At 43.1% G+C, this 25,277-nt stretch overlaps 1 protein-coding gene across 8 annotated transcripts in view; it reads left to right on the top strand.

The window, feature by feature from the left end:
* The window catches only part of TNS3 (tensin 3), a 350,809-nt gene that overhangs the window by 84,842 nt on the left and 240,690 nt on the right, over positions 1-25,277 (top strand). For 5 of the 8 annotated variants that reach the window (XM_039523944.1, XM_039523943.1, XM_039523948.1 and 2 more), the window contains one exon: positions 5,926-6,037. In XM_039523944.1, the coding sequence (XP_039379878.1) occupies positions 5,926-6,037 (112 nt within the window). Of the gene's footprint in view, positions 1-563; positions 597-5,925; positions 6,038-25,277 lie in introns of all 8 variants that reach the window. The other 3 variants (XM_039523950.1, XM_039523942.1, XM_039523941.1) reach the window with 1 other exon arrangement.

The raw sequence follows: 25,277 nt of genomic DNA, 5'->3' as shown, positions 1-25,277 counted from the left end.
GGGCCTGGAAAACTCTCGCAGGGCAGGGCGCAGGAGCTTCTTCCACTCCTGGTTTTCGCCGGCGGGGGGTCCTTCCGCTCCGGGGCGGAAGGACCCCCCACTGGCGAATTACCGCCGAAGCGGGACCCGCTGCCGACGTGCAGCCCGGTCTTCGGTGGTAATTCGGCGGCGGGGGGCCCTTCCGTTCCGGGACCCGCCGGCGAAGTGCCCCAAAGACCTGCGGCGGGGGGCCCCCCCCGCCGCTGAATTACCGCTGAAGAATGAGCTGAAATTCGGCGGCGGGTCCCGCTTTGGCGGTAATTCGGCGGCGGGGGGGGGCCCCGCCGCGGGTCTTCAGGGCACTTCGGCGGCAGGTCCCGGAACGGAAGGGCCCCCCCTGCTGCCGAAGACCCCAGGCCCCCGGAATCCTCTGGGCGGCCCTGTCCAAACATAGAGGTGAAATAATCTCTCTACTCCTACTCTGTTTATACATCCCAGGATCACATTAGCTCTTTGGGTCACAGCATCACATCAGAAGCTCATGTTCACCTGATTATCCATCCCCAATCCCAAATCTTTTTCAGATTCTTGCTTCCCAGAATAGAGTCTCCCATCCTGTAAGTATAGTCTACATTCTTTGCTCCTAAATGTATACCTTTACATATTGTTTGCTTATGCACAGTTTATCAAGTGATCCAGATTGCCCTGAATCAGTGACCTGTCTTCTTCATTATTTACCACTCCCCCGTTGTTTGTCATTTGCAAACTTTATCCATTATTATTTTATGCTTTCTTCCAGGTCATTGATAAAAATCTTACATAGCATAGGGCCAGGAACCATTTCCTATGGGGGAAGCCATTGGAAACACACCCACTCAGTGACAATTCTCCATTTACAATTACATTTTGAGACCTATTAGTTAACCAGTTTTTAATTCACTTAATATATGCCATGTTAATTTGATTTTGTGCTAGTTTTTTAAATCAAAATGTTGTTTAGTACCAAGTCAAATGCCTTAGAAAAGTCGAGGTATGTTATATCAATATGATTACCTTATCAACCTTGTCATCTCATTTTAAAAAATCAAGTTAGTTTGACAAGATTGATTTTCTATGTTGATTTGCATTAATTACATTACCCTCATTTAATTCTTTATTAATCCAGTCCCATCTCAGCCATTCCATTATTTTGCCCAAGATTGATATATATATATATTCTCTGCACCTTTTCCAATTCTGATATATATCAGAATTGGAAAAGGTGCAGAGAAGGGCAACAAAAATGGTTAGGGGTATGGCACAGCTTCCATATGAGAAGAGATTAAAAAGACTGGACTGTTCAGATTAGAAAAGAGATGACTAAGGGAGTATATGAGAGGTTAACAGAATCGTGAATGGAATAAGGAAGAGTTAATTACCCCTTCACATAACACAAGAACTAGGGGTCACCCACAGAAATGAATAGGCAGCAGGTTTAAAACAAACCAAATGATGTACTACTTCACACAATGAACAGTCAACCTCTGGAACTCCTTGCCAGGGGATGCAGTAAAGGCTAACAGTATAACTGGGTTCAAAAAAGACTTATAAGTTCATGGAGGATAGGTCTGTCAATGGCTATTAGCCAAGGTCAAGGACACAACCCCATGCTCTGGTTGTCCCTAAACCTCCAACTGCCACAAATATGTGGCACTGGCCATGGTCAGAGAGACACTACTGGGCAGAGAGACCCAGGATGGCCATTATTATATTCTTAGGATTGGCCTATAATTATCCTGGTCTTTCCATTTTTTAAAAATTGGCACACTAGCTTTTTTTCCAGTCTTCTGAAATTCTTTCATTGTTCAACATTTACTGAACATCGACATTAATGGTCCAGTGAGCCTTTCAGCCAGCTCTTTTTAAAGTCTTGGATGCAAGTTTTCTGGACACGTAGATTTTTCACATGTCTAATTTTAATAGTTTCTGTTTAACATTCTCCAGAGATATTACTGCAATGGAAAGAGTGTTATCACCATTTGATGAGACTATATTATCTATTTTCCCCAAATACAGAACAGAAATATTTATTGAACTCTTTTGCCTTTTCTACATTATTATTGATAATTTTACCATTTCCATCTAGTAATGGATCAGGATTATTTTTGTTCTTAATATATTTTAAAAACACCTCCTTATTGTCTTTAACTCTGCGGGCCATAGACTTCTCCTTTTGTGTCTTTGTTTCCTTTATCAATTTTCAACAGTTTCTCACTTCTGATTTATATTCATCACTATCAACTTCCCCTTTCTTCCATTTGTTATATCTATTTTTTCATAGCTGCTGCCTTCACTTCTGCTCTAAAGTAGGTTGTTATTTTAACCAGCACAGCCTTCTTCCTCAGTTGTGGGATTGTGGCTTTTGGGGCATCTGGAAAGTGTTCTTAAATTATTCCCAATTATCGTTCACATTTTTTGGATTAAATTCTCCCCCCCCATGATAATTTCATATGTCCCCAAAATCCCCTGGGCTGTTATTTGAATACTGATGTAAATTTACATCTGATGGCAGTATAGCTGTTTGTGCTGTCACTACATAGTAAAAATGGTGAGCTGTGAGGAATATTTGAAGTCAGCATAGCTGAGGATTCACTTCTGAATTTCCACACTGAGGCCCAGATTCTGCTCTCAGTTATTCTGGTGCAAATCTAGAATAACTCCACTGTGGCTCTGTTGGATTCATCACCCAGACTATTTCCTTGTGTGGTTTAAACAGAGAAAAAGAGAGAGAGAGAGAGAGAGAGAGAGATTGTTTTTTGAAAAAGAGAACTTGCATAATGCCAGCAATCAAGACCAGCACTAATTACAGCCTGTCCCTCAGGCAGGTAATCAGTCTGTAACCTGTGGTGCTGCACTCTCTCTTCCAATTTTGGCTCCTAACAATTAAATGCAATTTAGATTCCATCCCTGAACCTTATGAAAGTGGGAGTATTGTTGTTGCCTCCCCGTGTTTCCCTCTTGGCACCATCCCTATTTGAGAACTGAGAAAGCCATTCCAGGTGATAACAAAGGAAGCCTGATCCAGGCTCCCTCGCATTTCACAATGGAAGTGTTATGTACTGATAATGCATGGGTAAATATTATTACTCCAGCCGCTAAGTGAATTATTACATGAATTCCTTGGAGAGCTAACTGTAGAATAGGTATAAAATTGATCAGCAAAAGAAACAAATGAAAAAAAAAGTTGTGTGCCCTTCCATTACTTGATTAATAATACTGACCAAAAACTATCCTCAAACATCCTCTGCCACAAAAAAAAATTGATTTTTACATGACAAATAAAATATAATTGGTTAGTTAATGGATCAAGCCCTAGCCATGTTAAAGACTGAATTTTGCTCTGAAAACAACAGCAATATCTGTACTCCTCTGGGAAATGCAGATCACCACGCCCAGAGTAAAGCGCATGGGGATAAAACATTCTTGGTGGAGGGGATCTGGCTGTAGAGTAAACTTCCAGGAAGACCCGGCAAATCCACAGCCTGACTGTCTTTAGGAAATCTTACAAAAACGTCCTCTTCGAGAAGGCCTTTCAACCATAGGAATGACATTGACATGCTAACAACGCCTTCTACCTGTAAACGTCAACCAACCTCAAAAAAAGAGAAAATTAATAAAATCTAAAAAACCCCAAGCCAATAATACCTCCCCAACCAGAATTCTTGCCTGGAAAAGGGAGACTCCACAAAGTCCACTAGGAATTTTGTTTTTGCTATGGTGATTTTATGTGGAAGTTGCTTACACACTATGGTGATGTGCAACACTGTAGAACCCTAACATAGAACATCAGCTCTAAAATTCAATGGCCCCAATGCTCCCTCCATAACCGCACTGTGAATTAGAGGTAACTCCACTGAAATCAGTGAAGTTACAGTGATGTAACTGGGACTTATGCTCTTTAGGCCTTTTGAAAAGCTCCCTCCATATTTCTGATATTAAAAAAGGAAGCAGAGAAAAGATCTTTGAGCAGAAACTTGGTGTTATCATTTGTGCCAGTTCCTGTATCATGTAAGAATGGAAAAGGGCACAAATGCACTTATGTTCTTTACAGTTCATCTTTAATATGCATCATAACTATGGTCATGATTTTCAGCTAAAGGTAAAGTAGCCCTAAGCAAACATATACAAGGTGATTAGAAATACCTCAGACATATAGGAAGTTTTGTGACTCCAGCTTTTATAGGAATACACTTAGCAATCAGTCTGAATAATTAATAAGGCGTAATAATAATGCAATACAACTTTATTCACGACTGTTTTGTCTAGTATTAAATATTCCAAAGGAATAGGATCTTCCACCATTTCCCTAGGAAGAGTATTCCCACAGTTTAATACATCTCACTATCAGATGTTTTTTCCTGAAGTTCAGCCTAAATTTTATTTCTTCACTTCAGATAATTCCTTTTGGATATGTATAGTAATATTAGGAGTTGGCACTTTTGATCTCGAGATCCCACAGCATTTTGCAAAGTCAGGTTAATATCATGATCCCCATTTTACAGATGGGGAAAACAAGGCACAATGTCACACAATGAATAAACCATTTCAGAGCCATAAACAGAACCCAAATCTTGTCCATTGCAACATGCTGTCTCTCACATTTGAAAGTTTGCACCCTTCAGGGGTATGTAAATTGTTCTCATGAGCTCCTAGCTATACTTACAAGTTAGGTTATCTGTTATGGAGGGACAAGTTTCCAACTAGGGATTCTAGACAGCAGTAGTGCAGTGCAATTGCTCAAAAGTAAACATGTCCACTGTATTCTAATAGCTAAGGAGAGTGATTTGTGCGTGCATGAAGGAGGAGCTTATAGAAACTCTATTGAGATTTTCATTGTCCAAGGCATTGTTCCTTTTTTAAATACATACCAAATTTTGTTTCCCATTTCTAAAGTAGGACTTCAGCCAGCAACCATGCTATTTTGCAGCCAACATGGCATTATTGCTGCTTTGCCTTTCTGCAGTAGACATGCTTTGTCTAGTGATGAGAGAGGGGCGGAATTTTTACCTGCTAGTTCGTGGTGCAGTCTTTCTTGGTTTCTGAAAATATCCAGTATTGCAGAAGAAGAGACAGAAATAATTTTCCATTATTAAATTTTAAAAGGGGTTTAAGATAATTAAGAGATGCTTCCTAAAAGTTTGCTAATGGATTTGAATGTTAGGCTTTTGGAGAGGAACTGGGAGTTGTCTCTCTCTCTCTTTGCGTCTTGGGGTTTCAATAGCTTTCACTATTGTATTATCTATGCACTTCCCAGTCTGCATATTGAAGTTCCCAGTGGACTTCATGGATTGTCTACTCTTTTCCCTTCCCTGATTATTTATGTGTTTGTTTATTTGTTTAAATAAATTATTTCAGTAATTGTGGGACCAATCCAAGGAAAAACATGAAGGTCTTGCCTACACAAGAAAGTTGCACTCATTTAATTTAAGTGTGATTTTAAATGGATATAGTTAAACTGGTACAAAAGACAGAGTAGACACTTTTGATTTAAACCAAGCATACTTCAATTTAGCTAGTGAAAGAAGAATGTCCAAACATCTTTTGGCACCAATGAGTTAAATAGCCAATATGGCATTACTTACATTACATAAATTGACTTAAAACCAATTTAAGTTAAACCAGTGGAACTGTCTTGGGTAGAGAAGCATTAGGTTAGTAGACAGATGCTTAATCTCACTTAAATTACCTTTAGTGGCCCCTAATTCTTTAGTGTAATAAAGAATTCTACAGTAATTATTCAAAATACTACACCATAATGCAGCATTTGGGGAGATTGAGTGAGTACTGTTGAATAATGTAATAAGTGGCGGTTGTTTTGGCTATTTATAAATTTCATTTGTTTTGTTACATTTAAAGAGTAACATTCAAAAGTTGACAAGAGCTCTGACATTTTCTCCTCTATTCCAGCCTGAAAACCACGCTTCGAGTTCTCACACTTTCAAAAACAAGACCTTTAAAAAACCCAAAGACTGTAGTATCTGCAAACAAGCCATTGACAGCCAAGGCATTTCCTGCAGAGGTGAGTAATATGTTGTGGCCTATTTATTGTCTTGCTATTTAAAACACAGCATTTTAGACTAGTGCTGAAGAGCTAGGAATCAATAATTTTGGAATTCCCCCTGTGCTAAATGTCTATAGACTCTAACTTGTTTGCTCTGTGTGTTCAGCATTAGACTTAATTTTTATTTGGACTTGTATAGATATGTGCCTTTATTAGCTATGCTATTCAGGCAGGTTCCAGAATAAGACTGTCTGTGCAAGCTCTGTTAGGAGCATGTGTGTGTGAATGAGTGAGTTGATAGATGCCTATGGAATTTAGCCTGCAAATGAGGAAGTGACCCTGAGCTCACTGAGGCATGAAAGCTTTCTCTGCATGAATTCTTTCCTGAAATTCAGAAGAGCTGCCATTTTTTTTTTTACAGTTGCTTTATGGTCTTGTATTTCAAGCCTGTGATTCAGCCTAATCGTTCTCACAGACACTGAGGGGTCTCGTTCCACTGCTTCCACATGCAATGGAGAGGGGAGTCAGCCGCCTCTGACACTGTTTTCCCCCTCTCTCCTCTCCATTGTACAGAGGACCCTCCGTGGGTCCAGAGATCCTCCCGTGGGGAAAATGCAGGAAATGTAGCAGGGAGGGGAATGAAAGAAAGAGACCTTTTCCCCTTTCTGTATACAAGCAGTAAATATATTCAAAATGTGGATTCATGAGGCTTCATTCATTTATTCACAGTGCTCTGTCGGCACAGAGAATCATGCCTGAGGGAAGGTAGTTATTGGGACATCTGTCAGCCAAACAGGAGAGTAAAAGCACAGGGCCTTTTGCATAAAAGACCTTGAGATCTGCCTGGATCCCCGAGATCCACAAGTGCTACCTTCCTTCTGCCATGAAACAATTTGGGGAAAGCTCAAGATTTGCTTCCTTCTAGGGCCTCTCCCACAGGTTTCCCTATGAGCGGATTTGATCCCTCCATTGATTTCAGCTGGTTAATGTTTAACAATGTCTTGTTACTCCACCTTAATAAATCTGTCTCTCTAACAAATGCACATATAATCCACCCATTTAATATAAGCAAATGCTTCTTGCCCCTCACTTTAAATATACACAATAATTTCATTTTATGAAGTATCTGCTTGGTGCTAGTGGCATTTTTCTAATGAAATGGAGATTTCGTTCTTCCTTTCTTTCACCAAGAGGCCCAGCCTCTGTGTTCCTTGCACTTGCAAAACTCTCATTAGGGGTTAATGGGAGATTTGGGTATGTAAAGAATGCAGGATTAAGTGGTGTGCGTGTGTGTCTGTGTGTACGTACGTGCGTTCTTGAAAAGTATAAACATCACAAATGGACAGTTACATGAATAATATCCCATTTGTTCAGCATTAGTTCAAAGGCATTTTGTTATAATTGCAGGAATGTCAGAAAATGTACAAATAATATAGCTGCCGTCAGCTTTGAAGAGGTTTAATCCCTAATGAGGCATTCCCTAGAATTTCATTGTTTTCATTTCTGGAAAAAAAAAAGTAGAGGATTCTCCCTCTTGGGATCCAGCAGCATAAAAGAACCATGGATCTGGTTAGGGAACAGTTCCTCAAGCAGGAACTGAATAAGACAGCCACAGGCTATCTTACAAAGCCCACTCCATAAGCTCTAGTACAGGGACCAGTGGCTGGAGGGGGAATGCCAGTAGGGTTGTAGAGGACCATGGACAGTTTGGGTTGGGTGGTTGTAGCTTAGGCACTGTTTCAGCCCCTGTGGCAGCCCAGACTCAGGCCTAGTCTACACTAGGGGGCGGGGGTCGATGAGAGATACGCAACTTTAGCTACAGGAATAGCGTCGCTGAAGTCGAAGTATCTTATTCCGACTTACATCCCGTCCTCACGGCGCGGGATCGACGGCCACAGCTCCCCCTGTCGACACCACTACCACCGCTCGCCTTGGTGGTGTTCCGGAGTCGACGGGCGTGCGTTTGGGGATCGATAGATCGCGTCTAGATGAGATGCGATCTATCGAGCCCTGATAAACCGATCGCTACTCGCTGATCCAGCCAGTAGTGTAGACCTACCCTCAGAAAGGCACAATTGTGGTTACCGCCACCTTACCTTACCTCTCCTCTCCCTAGGTAGCAAGTGTTTTGTTGTACCTCCTTCAGGCCGATCACAAAATTACGCCTGATTATGTTTAAATAAAATTTCCTCCCACCTCCATATCATTAAGGCTACATCTACACTTCACACGTCTTGCAGCAGCATGTAGGGTATGTGTAGCTACATGTTGCAGTGAAAAGCAGGCTGTGTCCACACTGTGAACACAGTGAAAGGCTCTGGCAGGGGAGAGTCAGTGGGGAAAGGATCAGCAGCAGGGAGAGCCTTTCCCCACTGCTGGAGTCATTCCCTGTGCAGGGAAAGGCTCCAGCCATGTTGGGTACATACCCACAGCGTTCACGTGTGGTTTTTGCTCTACTTACCTAAGCAATGACTCATCATGTATACTGTTGGGGGCAGGGGTGGCGAGTTATATGAGTCCATGGTGCCTGGGATCCAGCAATATTCAGGGCCCCGGCTCCACCAGTGTTCGGGGCTGGGTCTCTCCCCTGGCCCTGCCTGCCATCCCTGCATGCCACCCCCCCAGAGCATCCCCTGGCCCCACCTGCTGCCCCCACACAGCTCCCTCGAGCATCCCTGCCTGCCCTGGGCAGTGGGTGGCTGCCTTCTCCAGCTCCGCACTGCGCTCCCTCACTAGCTGCTGCCGGCTACAAGGGAGCGGAGCCGGGGGCAGGCTGAGGTGGCTGCTGTGCCTGCGGAGGGAGGAGGGGAGGAGGTGCATGGCAGCCTCCCCCCTGCCCCCGGCAGACGACTCTGAGTCAACTCGGGGGGGGGGGGGGCTTATCTTGGCTGGACCTCCTGAGGAGCAGCCTGTGGGGGCTTGGGTGAGTGTCGTGCTGGGGGGGGGCACGTGTGGAGGGGTCCTCCCCTCCCCAGGAGCTTGCTGCTGCCATCAGGGAGAGGGCTGGGGCAAGTTCTCCTCTCTGGCCCCCAGCCCCGGGGTAGCCTGCCTGCTGCACCCCAAACTCCTCATCCCCGGCCAGCCTCATGCCCCGCAACCCCTCCTGCACCCCAACCCCGTCCCAGCCCAGAGCCCGCACCCCAACTCTCTCCCAGAGCCTGTACCCCAACTTCCTCCCAGAGCCCATACCCCCTCCTGAACCCCAACCCTCTGCCCCAGCCCAGATCCTGCACCAGCATCCAAACTTCATCCCAGACCCCACACCCAAACGTCCTCCTAGAGCCTTAGGCAGGTGTGCTTGTGTGTGTTGGGGGGGGACCGGGACCTGTTCTGGGCACCACCAAAAATTATACAAACCTGCTGCCCCTGGTTGAGAGAGGGGGGAATGTCAGTCATTTACTCTACATCAGGGGTTCCCAAACTTGGTTCATGGGTAAGCCCCTGGCAGGCCATGAGATGCTTTGTTTGCCTCAGTGTCCACAGGTATGGCCGCTCGCAGCTCCCAGTGGCTGCGGTTCGCCGTTCCCGGCCAGTGGGAGCTGCGAGCAGCCATACCTGTGGATGCTCAGGTAAACAGAGTGTCTCACAGCCTCCCAGGGGCTTACCCTGAACAAGCCGGGCACCAAGTTTGGGAACCCCTGCTCTACACGGTGCTTGTCCCATAATTAAGGTTCCACGAAAGGTGGAATTACCACACCAACCCTTGGGCACATTGCTGGGTGGCAGCATAGTCCCTCCCACCGCTATTATTCCACTATTGCCAAGCCCCGAATGCAAAAATCATAAATCAGACCCAAAACATTCATGAGATTGGTCCAATATCATGAGAGCTTAAAATAATGCTGTGTTTTGAGCTGTCTTCTGATTTTTGAACTCCCCCTACCCAACTTACAGATTGTCCATGACAAATAGTGTTGCCAATGCATAGTGACAAATATGATTCTGGCCACCTTACCCCTGCATCATCATTATTCTTATTCTTAGTGTGTCAATTAATTTTGTGCTCCAGCCTCTACTTCAACAGCATTGCCAACTCTCTAAATTTCTTTGCCAGGAAGGCTATTTTGGCTGGGGCTGCAGCTACTCTGGGTGCCAGAAGCTTGAGCCCTCTCTTAAATTTCAGTCCTGACTGGGGGGGAACCCTCTGATTGTTTGTCTTCCCCAATTCCCCATCTCCTGGGGAAGAGCAGCCAATCAAGGCTGCTGTAGGAGAACGACAGAGCTCTGCCCCCTCCCCTCAGTAGCCAAAGAGAGTTTTGGGGTAGAGTAGGCAGGAGAAGGAGCCCAGCAGTTCAGGGTATCCCTGCCTCCTCCACCCCACTCCCTTCCTTTGAACAGTGGGTTAGTCTGATGTCTGCCTATCTTTCTCCCTGCAACACCATACTGGGAAGAAGGAGAGGGGGTTGAAGAAGCCCTGGAGCTGCAGGAGAGGAGCAGTGGGGCTGGGGAAAATTGGCAGGATTGATGGCACTGGGGTCTGGCAGATGTGGAGACTCGGGGGGGGGGATGTCACAGAATTGATCTGGAGGCTGTGGGGGAGAGACAGAATTTATTAATTAGAATGTTGAGGTCTTGGGGAGAAGCTGGAAACTCCACCCCATTAGGCAACCAGTGAGAACTCTGGCAACAGGGGCCAAAATCATCTTGCTCCATAAATCTGGGAGCGTTGGGAACACTAATTGTCACACACACTGGGAGTGTGACCAAAAAACACAATTCATTGGGTTTTGGGTGCCAAGCTCATGAATTTTGAACTTTGGGGGTCGGCAGTGTTGCTTCAACTCTGCATCCTCAGGCCCCAATCAATTAATGTCCTGGCTTCCAGCCCCACATTTACTCCTCCTGAAGTTATGCAGGTTTTTCAACCCTCCAAGGTAGGGCAGCTCCAAGGGGTCCTCTCCTTCTTCCCAGGCCTGGTGTTGCAGAGTTAGAAATAGCCCGAGGGCGAGAGGAGCAGAGAAGAGCTGACCTGTTATTCACAGGAGGGGTGTGGGGAGCAGAGCAGCCCTGGTCTGCTGCTCCCTCATGGAAATGAAGATTTGAAGAGAGTCAATTTTTCTCTCAATTTATAATATGGAATTTATAAAACAGATAGATGCTTAGAATTATAGGTTAAACCAGCCATTCCCTCCTGACAAGTTAACTCAGAGATAGTGAAACTCCATTAATGGTGAAGTAAAAAAGAAAATCGGGGCCAAATCCTGGGTTTCTGACTCAGATCGGTTCCCTGTGAACTCACTAAGTAAAGGTGAACGAGGCCTCTTGTGAAGCTGGTGTGGGGGAAAAGCAATGGCTTCACTTATAAGATGGTGGCTTTGTGGATTGATGAGAAAATCTTACTTTCTTACTGTTTGTCTTGAGAAAATAATAGCTCTTTGTACAGATTGTAAGTTCTTTCCCGCCTGTAATATCTTATCAGCTGCAAGAAAGCTACGTGTCTGAAAAATGAGGGCAGGGGGAAAGCTCCAGATTGACTTGTGTGTAGTTTATTGTGCTTATCTAGCAATGAATCATCTGTTCTTTGTATGGAAACAGCCATAATTGGGTATTGTAATGATCAGATAACTTTTTCTTTGGTGCAAGGCACACTGCTTGCCAGGGTGCGTTTTTTGTCTTTTCTTAAAGGCACTGTGTCCTTCATTCGGATCCAGCTCTGAATGGAGTGTCTAAAAATTCTCTCTGAAAAGTGAATGATTGACTCACAAAGGGGCACATGAGTGATGATGTCACCTTGTCCTAGTAAACTTTAGCCCTCCTCAGACAAGCATGTTCAGTTCCAGTGATTTTAATGGCCTCTATTGAAAAAGTAATACAAAAGGAAGGAGGATCTGGGGCAATGGGGGAGTTAGATAACTAAGCTACTGTGTATTTGCATACCTGGTAAACTGAATCATGGCTCAAATATTTCTTTGATACCATATTTCAACATGAAGGAGCAATCAAGCTTTGAATTTTACAGTCATTGTACATTTCTTCAAAAAGCAGGGTGCTATTTTTTTCTCCTAGTCATAACAGAGGGGTCTCAAAGCTTGCAAATAATGGTTCTGCAATATGCAAGTCAGCCTTGTGAGTTCAGGTTTGAAACTTAAACCTTTCCCCCAAGATTCTTCAGTTTACTTCATTTCAAATCAGAGATCAGAGTCATTTAACCATTTATACTTTCTTAGGTACCAAAAGATCTGCCTAACTATGATCCATATGTCAAGCTGTCTGGAGTGGCTAATGACTATGAGTGCCTGCCTCAGGGCAGACTGTCAAAAACAGAGCAGATACCTCAAAATGGTGATATGTTCTATAATTAGATTTTACCACACCAGTAACAAATGTGAACTTGGTTTACCAGATTGTCAGCTGGAAATATCAAATATCAAAGGAATTTGGGCCTTGCCAGGGTCAGTGGCATTATAGTGATTTTCTCCAATAGTGATCTATTAATTTGAAGTCTTTCAGGGCAGATGCAGGAGGCAGCCACTGGGAATCTCTGGCTTCAGTTAGGTGTCTGTGGCCTTGTGAGAGTTCAGACAGCAAAGAGATGAAAAATCTTCACATCAGCTATTTTTATTTCCTTCTTCCAGCATTCAGAACGATGGGATGAGGCGTTCCGCACATACTTCTCCATGGGCACATGGGGCAATTAACAAAGCTTTTGTCTTATAATGGCCCACTTAAATTTTGACAGTTCTCCTGGGTGGGCCAGGGAGGATGATTCCCATGCCCGGGTTCACAAGTTCAGAGCGAACGTTTTCAAAGTTATTAAGCAAAACTTACATATTTTCTTATAGCATGGAATATAGACATTACAAGTGACATTAATGTCTGCAGCAAATAACAAGCATTTCATAGAGTCTAAACACCAAATACGATCTTATGAGACTAGTACCTGTTTTGCACAAAACTAACATACAGGTGAACAGGTCTAGTCTCCAGCTATGAGTTTGTCAGTTCTTAGCTAATGCCTGCAGACTGGGCAAGAGGTGGCATCTGGTCTGCCAGTGTCACACCCTCATCATAAAGTCAGTTCTATTTCTGTCTCTTTTTAAATTGTGTTTTTTATCTTTCTGGTGGCTGATTTTCATATTACTGAAAAGGCACATTAATTGTTTTTCCTTTGTAAATCAGTTACTACAGCCAGGTAGGTTTTTTAAAAACAATTATTGTTTGCTTTGGCTGTTATATTGTGGTCTTAATCTTTCATCAGTCAAATGATTGATTGCTGTAGAACAATACACCAAGGCACATTATATATTCTGATTTTTTCCAGCTGCTGCAAATTACTTCTATTGCAGATGCAAATCAAATTGGAGGCACTTTGGGAAGGCATGAATTTTTCTAAGCAATACTTAAAGCCATCCATTTTCAGCTCTTACATTTTTACTGAAAAATTCCTGGAATTTACAAAAGCTGCTATTTGTTTTTTTACTGATTTTTCACATAAAATTTAGATCACTCTAGTACATGAAAATACTGATTAAGTTAAGAAAACTTATGTATGTTACATTACATAGTGTGCTTATGTTAATCTAAGTGTAAATGCAAAGCCCTGTCTGTTTAAACTAAGGCAACACTGTGAAAGAAACACACACATGCAAGTGCACACATATATGTACTGTTAATGTATAGTTCATGAAATAAACCATAGCATTAAACTCCTTTTACTTTTAATATTCTTACATTTCTCCATTTGTTGCTTTGTTTCTATCCTCATGTCCCCAGTCTTAACCCCAATATTTTATCCAGAATATTGTGAAGTTAAATTTTGGCACCGGTTTTCATCCTTTTTTAAAAAAAATTGTTATAAAAACTGATAAATTCCTGGGAAATTTTAAACAAAATAATAGAAACAAAGGTCCGTAGTTTTACTGTGTTAATTCTCGTATATAGAGTATGGGTGTGTAAAGTAGTGGTTAACCAAGAATTCAAATCTCTTTTATTATTTGAAAAAAATGTTCTAAACTATTGAAAAATTAGTTTAAATTTACATTGTATGTACTTTGGATGCAAGAACTGTCATTTTCCATATGTTTGTACAGCACCTAGCACAAAGAAGCCCGGCCTGACTGGTGCCTCCAGGTGCTATTATGTTATAAATTGATTATTGTGGTGATGATTTATTATTACGTCAGTCTTCAATACACCAAATACCCGAAGCAAGACTGTTCTTACTGTATGACCATTAAAAAAATCTGGTTGTGTGAGATTTCCAGACCAAGGCAATTAATAACAGTTTAGATGAGCATAAAAATTGTGGTTCAAACCAAGCCAAACCTCCCTTTGTTAATCTAAATCAGTCATGAATACACCTGTACAAATAGACAAAAGTGCTCCATCTTATATTGGGCCAAATTCTGTGAGATGTACAACCTAAGTGACCCACTGGTGTTGCACCTGACTTGCAGTGTGCATTTAGGGTAGTATATGACCAGGACACGGTTAAGCATGGTAGGCCCCAATCTCATTTATCTGCTAAAAGTTGCATTTTGACTTTCCACATACCCTCAGGCAAAGGCAACCGGGCCTCCAAAGTAAGGGCTGCAGGTATTTTAAAATCCCTGTCTTAGACTGGGTGACCACAATGGAACAACCCAGGACTATCTCCTCTGGGCATAGGCGCCAACTTTTCCCGGCGCCGGTGGGTGCTTGTGCCCCCCCGCCCCCGGCCCTGCCCGGACTCCACCCCTGCCCGCCCCCATTCCAACCACTTCCCCAAAGTCCCTGCCCCAGCTCCGCTCCCTCTCTGCCCCTATTGGACCCTTCCCCAAATCCCCGCCCAGGCCCCGCCTCTTCCCCTGAGTGCGCCACGTTCCCCTTCCCTCCCAGTGCTTGCCACTGCAAAACAGCTGTTTCTCAGCACAAGCGCTGGGAGCCAGGGGAAAAAAGTGGGCACGTGGCACGCTCAGGGAGGAGGCAGAGCAGAAGTGGAGGTGAGCTGGGGCAGGGGAGCAGGGCAGGGAGCTACCGGTGGGTACAGAGCACCCACCAATTTTTCCCCGTGGGTGCCTATGCTTCTGGGTCTAGGGAACTATTAGAAGGTGGACTCAAGGGGACTATTAGACTACTAGAAAGTGCACCTCAAGTGCAAGTCTAGATCATAATGAATCCAGAGCCTTTGACCAATGAGACCACAAGATGGGATTTTTAAAACAACTGCTTTGTGTTCTAGAAGCCAGATAGTCTCTCTGTGAAATTCCTCTCTATGCCCAGAGCCTGCGCAAATCCTGTGATCCACTCTAGCCCTCTTTTATGAGTTTAAGTCAAACATCTATAGTGCATGGAGCTCTGTACGCAGTGATGAATTTTAGCCTTTGTTAGTAGCAAGCTAAAATGTATTTTTATAGTGGGTCTGATCTGGACTTGGCAAACTGTCGCTAGTGCTTTTTAAGAATACTATGTAATATAGTCGAATAGCAAGGGGTTTCAAATACTTTTATAGCTAAATTCCAGTGATATTAGCCTGGCATATAATCTGAAAAGCATGCTTGTGTCTGCTTTTGGATTTAGCAGGCGAGCACAGATTGTCAGCTGGAAATATCAAAGGAATTTAGGCCTTGCCAGGGACAGTGGCATTATAGTGATTTTTTTGTTGAATCTGAATGGTGAGCATGTGGTGTGTGAGTGTGTATGTTCATGAATATATAAATAAAAATTGTTGTAAATGAACATACTGTACATTTATCCTAATTTGTGAGCAAAAAGGGGTATAGGGCAGATCCAGAGTCTTTTAGAGACAATGGAAAAACTAACATTGACTTCAATGGACTTTTGGTCAGGCTCATAGTTATTACTTCCACTTCCACATGATATTTTATTCTCTCTCTCTCTCTCTCAAGCTCTGAACCAGCAAATCTCATTGACTTCAATAGCACTACTCAAATGCTTAAAGATAAGCATGTGGATAAGTGTTTTCAGGTTCTGGGTTTAATGGTGTTTACCAATGGCATAGCCGGACATGGCTCAGTTGCTGTTTTGCTGGTCTAAAGAACGCAAACGCTGATTACTGTTTAGATCACTCTTATAAACAAATACAGGGAAGTTGCTAATCAAATCCAGTTGGGAGTTCGGAAGGCTTGCGAGGGTATGGCTGGTGATTGCCCACTGCCCATGTTATACATTTTTGATTACCCATTGTTAATAAACATTTAATGATACTATAAACTATAGTTATGATGAAAGCAACTGCAGATACATATAGACCAAATGTACACATAATCAACATTGATTTCCACAGGTTTAATAAAAAGGCAACTAATTAGCACGACCATACAGATGACATAGTCCCTTTCTCAGAAATCCAACAAAGTTTATTTAAACTAATTAATCATCTGAGCAGTAATGTTTCAATCCAAAACTTGGCTTACAGAGTACTGCATACCTATGCATAATTAAAGGGGAGATGGAAAATGGAAAACTGAGCAAAGAATCACCAGAATGTACAGAGACCCACAAAGAGCCACTATGATTAGTAGAACAAAATAATAATGTTTTATATTTACCCTGCATACCTTTTCATACCAAAGGACCGCAGAGCACTTCACAAATGATATACAAACTTCAGCACTAAAGTGCAACCCTCTCTGGGGTTGAGGATAACAGAGGAGTAACCTTCACACAGCACTTTGGGAGGGAGGCAAGAAGGAGAGTTTTGGCCAGGCATACAGGGATACTTTCCTGTTCTTAAACATCCTATTAAATGTTTTTGAACATTCATATCAACCAACACAAACCTCAGATTTTATGATCACTTCAGAAAAGCTTCCAGGTGGTAAACACCATAAAACTCAAATTCATTTAACTCAGAATGGTAAGAGCTGAATCAGTCATGCCAGGATTTGTGCTTGTGATTATAAAGCGTGTAGGTATTTGCAAGCTGAAGTTCAGACCATTAAGATCTCTCCCTTAAGGTAATAGCCTCTGTTCTTTACTAATAACAAGTTCAGAAATGTAGGTAAAATGCACAATCTTCAGGTGTGAATGGACCCAAAATGCACAATCTTCAGGTGTGACTCATATGGGAAATAGGTGAACTCAGTGTAATCCTAAAGTATGCATTCACTGCATATTGTAGTACCTTGTATGACCAATGTGACACACCACTCTAGGTACCACATGTGAGAGAGAGACACAAAACAGGCTTCAGATGTCTTTGGTTAAAAGCCACATTTGCTTTTACAGATGGCTTTTAAAACAAAAATAGAAAGGGGCAATTTGTGGGAGAAAACAATAACCCAGAGGAAACAAAGCATAACAAAATGAACCTCCCAAAGCTCAAATAAGAGGTGTCACGTGAGAAAGCCTCCTGGAAGTGATGCTGCAGGGTCCATACCACACATCCCTGGGGGCTGAATGAAGCTTCAGAGACTAGGTTGAAACCACAAACTCAATTTCACTTATGACCCACACAGGATCTGAATTCAGGTTTAAAGAGGTGAAAGACTAGGGTGCTAGCTTAGCCTCTTGACATTGCAAATGACATTAAATAAGAGGGTTCTTGAAACATGGTCCAGATACCACATACCTCAGTAGGTCTTTGGAGGATCACGTTGTTTGCAACCTTTGCTTGGCTTACAAGGTTTTGTCCTTCTCAAAGAGAGTCCTGTATGTCACTAGTATGTTTGAAGAGCTAAAGGAGAAACTTACCTGAAACTGGACAAACTCACTTTATAGCAACATCAGGCCTGCTGAATTAGAGGAACAATATTTAAAAATAGCCCCCAGTTCTATGCTGGATTAAGATTGAATCGCCTCACACAAGACTGAAGTCATCACATCACAACCATTTCATATTTTTTATATTCAGCAGTTCTTATATTCAACCATACAATGAGAACATCATCATAATTCCAAAAAAAACCCACCAAACCCTAATATTCTGTTAAATCAACACCCAGAGGGAATACAAAATAAAACTGAATTTTCAAAGGAGCCTAAGGGAATTAAGTGCCCAAATCCCATTGCAAATTTAAAAAGAGGTGGAGCAGGGAAGAGGTTGCTAAGGGTATGTCTACACTATGAAATTAGGTCAAATTTATGGAAGTAGGTTTTTTAGAAATTGTTTTTATACAGTCAATTGTGCGTGTCCCCACACAAAATACTCTAAGTGCATTAAGTCGGCGGACTGCATCCACAGTACCGAGGCTAGCATTGACTTCTGGAGCGTTGAATTGTGGGTAGCTATCCCACAGTTCCTGCAGTCTCCACTGCCCATTGGAATTCTGGGTTGAGATCCCAATGCCTGATGGGGCAAAAACAGTGTAGTGGGTGGTTCTGGGTACATGTCAGGCCCCCCTCGCCTTCCTTCCCTCTCTCCCTCCATGAAAGCAACGGCAGACAATGGTTTCACACCTTTTTTCCTGAGTTACCTGAGCAGATGCCATACCACTGCAAGCATGGAGCCCGCTCATCTCACCGTCACTGTACGTCTCCTGGGTGCTGGCAGACGTGGGACTGCATTGCTACACAGCAGCAGCTCATTGCCTTTTGGCAGCAGACAGTGCATTACGATTGGTAGCCATCGTCGTCATATTCCTGGGTGCTCTTTTAGCCGACCTCGGTGAGAACGGTCAGGGGCGCCTGGGCAGACATGGGAGTGACTCAGCCAGGTCATTCCTATCTTCTGCCGAGCACCCAGGAGATGATGATGGCTAGCACTCATACTGCATCATCTTCTGGCAAGCAGCCAGGAGATGATGATGGCTACCAATTGTAATGCAGCATCTTCTGCCGAGCACCCAGGAGATGACGATGGCTAGCAGTCGTACTGCACCATCTGCTGCCAGCCTAAGATGTAAAAGATAGATGGATCAAAACAAGAAATTGACCCGATTTGTTTTGTGAAATCAACGGCCTGCTAAACCTAGGGTTATGAGTTCAGTCCTTGAGGGGGCCATTCTGTGTGACAGTTGTTTGTGTTTCTCCTTGATGCAAAGCCACTCCTTTTGTTGATTTTAATTCCCTGTAAGCCATGTCATCAGTCGCCCCTCCCTCCATCAGAACAATGGCAGACAAAACCAGGTGAGGAGGTGACGGCAGCTCGGTGACGAGAGTGATGAGGACATAGACATGGACATAGACTTCTCACAAAGTACGGGCTGGGCAATGTGCCCCGGCAATGTGCAAATCATGCTGATGAGCTCTGCATGGTCACCTGTGCTGATCAGCTTCCCACGCTGGCCAAACAGGAAATGAAATTCAAAAGTTCACGGGCCTTTTCCTGTCTACCTGGCCAGTGCATCTGAATTGAGAGTGCTGTCCAGAGCGGTCATAATGGAGCACTCTGGGATAGCTCCCAGAGGCCAATACCATCGAGTTGCATCCACACTACCCCAAATTCGACCCGGCAAGGCCGATTTCTGTGCTAATCCCCTCGTCTGAGGTGAAGTAAAGAAATCGATTTAAAGAGCCCTTTAAGTCAAAAAAAAGGGCTTCGTTGTGTGGATGGTTCCAGGCTTAAATTGAAGTAACGCTGCTAAATTCAACCTAAAATTGTAGTGTAGACCAGGCCTAAAACCTTTGGGCTCATTTGAAAGTCAATGCCTAAAACTCTACAAGCACTTTGTTCCCCTCACAGGAAGCAAGTGGATCTAGATGAGGAGAACAGATCTCTGCCCTTGCAATAATAATGTCACAATATTTTACTCTGAATTTAATTTTCTGAATGCTGTAGATATGGGGACACAGTTCTTACGTTTACCACAGTAGTAGCAAATAAAAAAATTACGCTAGCATCAAAGTCTACCCACAATAAAGCACAAATACTCTGTTATGGATGGAGTGCAGTGTTATGGACGGAGTGTCACGGGTGTGTGTTGGGAGGATAAAATCTACCCCCAACACAAGTCCAAGTTGCAGGGTAGCTGCATGGTCTCCCCACAGCTGCTATTCCAGAATGTGGGTTGAAATAGTGCCTATAGCCTCTCCACATCTTGTTATGGGATCACTGGATCATGGAAATGGTCCCTCTCTCCCTAGCAGCTCCCAAAGCGGCCTTCAGCACTTGCCAGCAGAGATCTGAATGGGATATACAGGCACTCCTGTCTGAGTGCTCTGTTAGAGCACCTCTCTACCCATTGTACTAGTCTTAAGTGTTGTGCAGGGCCTTATGCTGGCCCTGTGCATCTTGTTCAATAGTGTGTGATCCATCAAATACTATCTTTGTTTTTAAATTGGAGTTTAAAAATAGAAAGAGGTCTTGTGCTAAATGAAAAACAAAAAAACAAACAAAAATGATCTAGGGAGGCAGTTCTGGGGCACAGGAAATGAACAAGCTGATGTTGCTATTATAGTGGCTGTTGGTATTGCAACATCATCAGCATATGACTGATAATTTCTTAAAAATAGAATCCTCGTTTTCTGCTACCAAGGTCAAACTTCTGCTCTCTTTCATCACGAGGGGACTCTCTCTCATTTTAGACTCAAACATGCCTCTGGCGCACCCAAACTCATTTATCATCTTACTCTTATTGTAAATTATCGTTGTATGGTTCCTGCACAGTTATTTTTCGTGTCTTTCATTGTTGATCTTTATCTCATGTCACTGCTGCTGTTTAGTTGTAGAGCTGGTTGAAAAAACTCAACAAAATGAGAAAAACATGTTTTCTGATCATCTAGACAGAAGAAAAAGAAAAGGGAAAAAACACCCACACAAACTGTGCAGGGCTCCCCAGGCCCAGCCCCTTGCTTTAACCCCCTCCACCCCTCCATGTTAAATAAGTTTGTTTATCCTTGTGCCCAGGGGTTACAGTAGGCTAGAATCCATCAGAAATCATTTCTGCCTTCTACAATAACTGAGCAGGTACATTAGCTTTCCAGTAACTTAGGCCTTGGGAAGTGCAGCATATTGTCTCTGTGCCTCATGACACAAACGTGATGCAAAAATCATTACACTGGCACACTGACTTTATGGAGCTTCCTGCCCCCATTGACGTCAATGGCAAAAATCAGTGGAATCAGAATTAGGCTCTTGTATATCATGGAGTTGCTTTAAATCCTACCTGTGCTGAAATATTGCCAAAAGGTGTGTGTGCCTTTTGAGTTTATCTTGACAGTGGGGAGAAAAATTGTCACACATTCAGCTGGAAAAATAGTCAACTGGATTTTGTAAGTCCCATTTCTGCATTTGAAAGCTATAAATAGGGACATATGTAGGGAAAAACAGGGATACTCTTTTTTAACTCAGTTGAAGTGCTTGTGACTAAGAGAGGAACAGAGTGGAAAATGGACATATAAGGTGGATAGAATCATCGGGCTCAACGGGTGGTGATCAATGGCTCCATGTCTAGTTGGCAGCTGATATCAAGTGGCGTGCCCCAAGGGTCAGACCTGGGGCCAGTTTTGTTCAATATTTTCATTAGCAATCTGGAGGATGGCATGGACTGCACCTCAGCAAGTTTGCAGATGACACTAAACTGGGAGGAGTGGTAGATACGCTGGAAGGTAGGGATAGGATACAGAGGGACCTAGACAAATTAAAGAATTGGGCCAAAAGAAATCTGATGAGATTCAACAAGGACAAGTGTAGAGTCCTGCACTTAGGATGGAAGAATCCCATGCACTGCTACAGACTAGGGACCGAGTGGCTAGGCAGCAGTTCTGCAGAAAAGGACCTAGGGGTTCCAGTGGATGAGAAGCTGGATATGAGTCAACAGTGTGCCCTTGTTGCTAAGAAGGCTAATGGCATTTTGGGCTGTATAAGTAGGAGCATTGCCAGCTGATCGAAGGATGTGATCATTCCCCTCTATTCGGCATTGGTGAGGCCTCATCTGGAGTACTGTGTCCAGTTTTGGGCTCCACACTACAAGAAGGATGTGGAAAAATTGGACAGAGTCCAGCGAAGGGCAACAAAAATGATTAGGGGGCTGGAACACATGATTTATGAGGAGAGGCTGAGGGAACTGGGATTATTTAGTCTGCAGAAGAAAAGAATGAGGGAGGATTTGATAGCTGCTTTCAATTATCTGACAGGGGGTTCCAAAGAGGATGGATCTAGACTGTTCTCAGTGGTACCAGATGACAGAATAAGGAGTAATGGTCTCAAGTTGCAGTGGGGGAGGTTTAGGTTGGATATTAAGAAAAAAACTTTTTCACTAGGAGGGTGGTGAAGCACTGGAATGGGTTACCTAGGGAGGTGATGGAATCTCCTTTCTTAGGTCTGGCTTGACAAAGCCCTGGCTGGGATGATTTAGTTGGGGATTGGTCCTCCTTTGAGCAGGGGTTTGGACTAGATGACCTGCTGAGGTCCCTTCCAACCCTGATATTCTATGATTCTGTGACATATATATCCACCACAGCCTTATGTAACTCGACATATATCTTGTTGGCACTCAGACTTACTAGTTACTTATTTGGTTTTTTAGAGCTTGTCTTCCTGAAAGTCAGTGGGAAGTGGAAAGATTCAAAATTGTTTCATGTCCTTTTAGTCCATCTGTAGCTGAAAAGACTCTTTTAGTTGTTGTTTTGTTTTTGAATGGGAAATAACTGGGAAAACTTTTGTTTTTTCTGAAAGACCTACTTTGTTCTAGTTTCTAATTGCAGGCTTTATTTGCCTGTATGAATGCTTTAAGATTTAGCAATACATATATGCACGAATAAATTTTCATTGTGCTTTACAATCAATTTAAAACTAGCAATAACTCTCCAGTAATATTGAGTGGTATAACAGATAGTGCCATAAAATCATTCTAAACACAGTCCTGCTTTATAAGAACATAAGAATGGTTTGAGCCAGTACAGCCAATGGTCCATCTAGCCCAGTAGCCTGTCTCCTGGTAGTGGCTGGTGCCAGATGTCCTGATTTTACAGGGACAGTCTCGATATTCAGGGTTTTGTCTTATAGAGGCACCTCTTACCCCTCACACTTATCCTGATTTTTCACACTTGCTATCTGGTCACCCTACTTCAGAGGGAATGTACAGAACAGGACAGTTTTGTATGATTCATCCCCTGCTGTCCAGTCTTAGCTTCTGGCATTTGGAGATTTAGGGACACCCGGAGTATGGTGTTGCATCCCTGATCGTCTTGCTACTAGTCATAGATGGACCAATCCTCCATGAACTTACCTAATTCTTTTTAACCCTATTTTGAATTCTTATTTATTTATGTCCAAATAAATCCTGCAAAGGCTGACTGCTCATTGTGTGAAGAAGCACTTCCTTATGTTTGTTTTAAACTTGCTGTCTATTAATTTCAGTGGGTGACCCTTAGTTCATGTGTTATGTGAAAGGGTAAATAACACTTGTCTGTTCACTTTCTCCACACCATTCATGATTTTATAGACTTCTATTATTCCCCTCCCTCAGTTGTCTCTTTTCAAAGCTGAATAGTCCCAGTCTTTTAAACCTCTCCTGATATGGAAGCTGTTCCATACCCTTAACCATTTTTGTTGCCCTTCTCTATGCATTTTCCAATTCTAATATATCTTTTTTGAGATGGGCCAATCAGAATTGCACTCAGTATTCAAGGTGTGGGTGTACCATCAATGTATAGATTAGCATTGTGATATTATTTGTCTTATTATCTATCCCTTTCCTAATGGTTCCTATCATTCTGTTGGCTTTTCTGAGTGCTACTGCACACTGAGTGGATGATTTAAGAGAACTATCCACAATGACACTAAAATCTTTCTTGAGTGGTAACAGCTAATTTAGGCACCATCATTTTGTATATATGGTTGGGATTATGTTTTCCAATATGCATTACTTTGCATTTATCAACACTGAATTTCATCTGCCCTTTTGTTGCCCAGTCACCCAGTTTTGAGAGTAATTCAAAATAGTCCTCAGTGTCCCAGATGCGAGGTCCATCATAGTAAATCCCATAGTTCGTACCCATCTCCATCTCCATTGTTGTCCATAGAGACTTTATTCTGCTCATTAGAAGCACAGCCTTCTTGCTCAGGTTTTCTTTCTCTGTCCGTGTGCACACTGTTCTGAGAGGGAAGGCAGCATATATACTATCCTCCTCCTGAAAGCTTCCCCTGATTGGCTGGGAGAGAGTGAGGCTCTGCTCCACTCTACGCTACAGAACTCCCGATCCTGGACCCTTAAAGTGACAATGTCCTGAGATCTTCCCATGCCACTGCCAACTCCCTGGAACCACCTTCTCTCTTCCAGTTTCAGCCATTTTCTGACACCAATATCCTGTGCTCACATCAACATTCTTGGAATAGACTCTTGCGTGCCCCCCTCCCAGGCTTAATGGGCCAGTACACCCTGTTACAGGTGCCATCATACCCCATCTCTCTGGACTCCACAGATGGTACTCTGCACATCTAGGATCCACCCAGATCGATGGGGTGGAGACTGAGCAGGTCAGGAGAGTTCTCAGCCATTTTGACTTTACAAATTATACCCATGTGACAGCAAGGCATCTTTCCATGCCTAGAGTACTAGACCATTGTGATATCAAAAATAACATAGAGACTGCACAAATTCTCAATCACTTGGCCACTTGCTACCCACATGCCCACAACAACATGACAAACACACAGAGTAACCCCAAACACATGTAGCTCCCTCAGAACAGCATACTCCCTTCATGTGCCAGCCACAACTCCACACAACTCTCCCAGTACATAAAGTAACACTAAACACACACACATCCACTCACAGCAACACACAGCTCTCATTTGCCACACACACAGAGCAAGCAAAATCTACCAGCACAACACACACACACACACACACACACACACACACTCGCCTACCCTCGCTGGTAATTATCATAAAACCATAAACTGTCACATTGACTTTACAAATTACACCTGTTTGACACATGGGCTTTCAGTTTCTAATGTGTTGTAAATGACCGAGCTTTTGTTTAATAAGATTTATTGTTAGATTTTTTTTCATGACTTTTCCAAACTTTTATCATAAAGGTTTATACTGACTAAGCCTCATCGCAAAGTCCTCACTGTGGCAACACTCCTGTTAACTTCCAAAAAACACGTACCTGAACTGGGCCAAAAGAAATGTGATTGTATAGATTAGATGCTCAGAGCTATTGTTTAGGAGATTTTTTTGAAGTATAGTTACTAGACTAAATATGGCATGCCCTACACTTCAGTGTCAGCCAGCTAGAGACAATTGTTCTTGGAACTGATGCCAAAATTCTTAAATACAAATTTGGAAAGGCCTGTATTTGACAACAGAGCTGATGTGTGGAATGCAGACCTTCAGCTGTTGAGCTGAGGAACCAAAGCAGCCTTGCTGAGTGTGACATTGATTAAATCTGCTGGACTGCTTCAAACTGATTCATTCCTGCTGAC

Source organism: Mauremys reevesii, linkage group 2 (genome assembly GCF_016161935.1).
Source record: "Mauremys reevesii isolate NIE-2019 linkage group 2, ASM1616193v1, whole genome shotgun sequence".
Taxonomy (NCBI): Eukaryota; Metazoa; Chordata; order Testudines; family Geoemydidae; genus Mauremys; species Mauremys reevesii.
The sequence above is the reverse complement of the archived record's forward strand: the minus strand, read 5'-3'. Positions and strand labels throughout refer to the sequence as shown.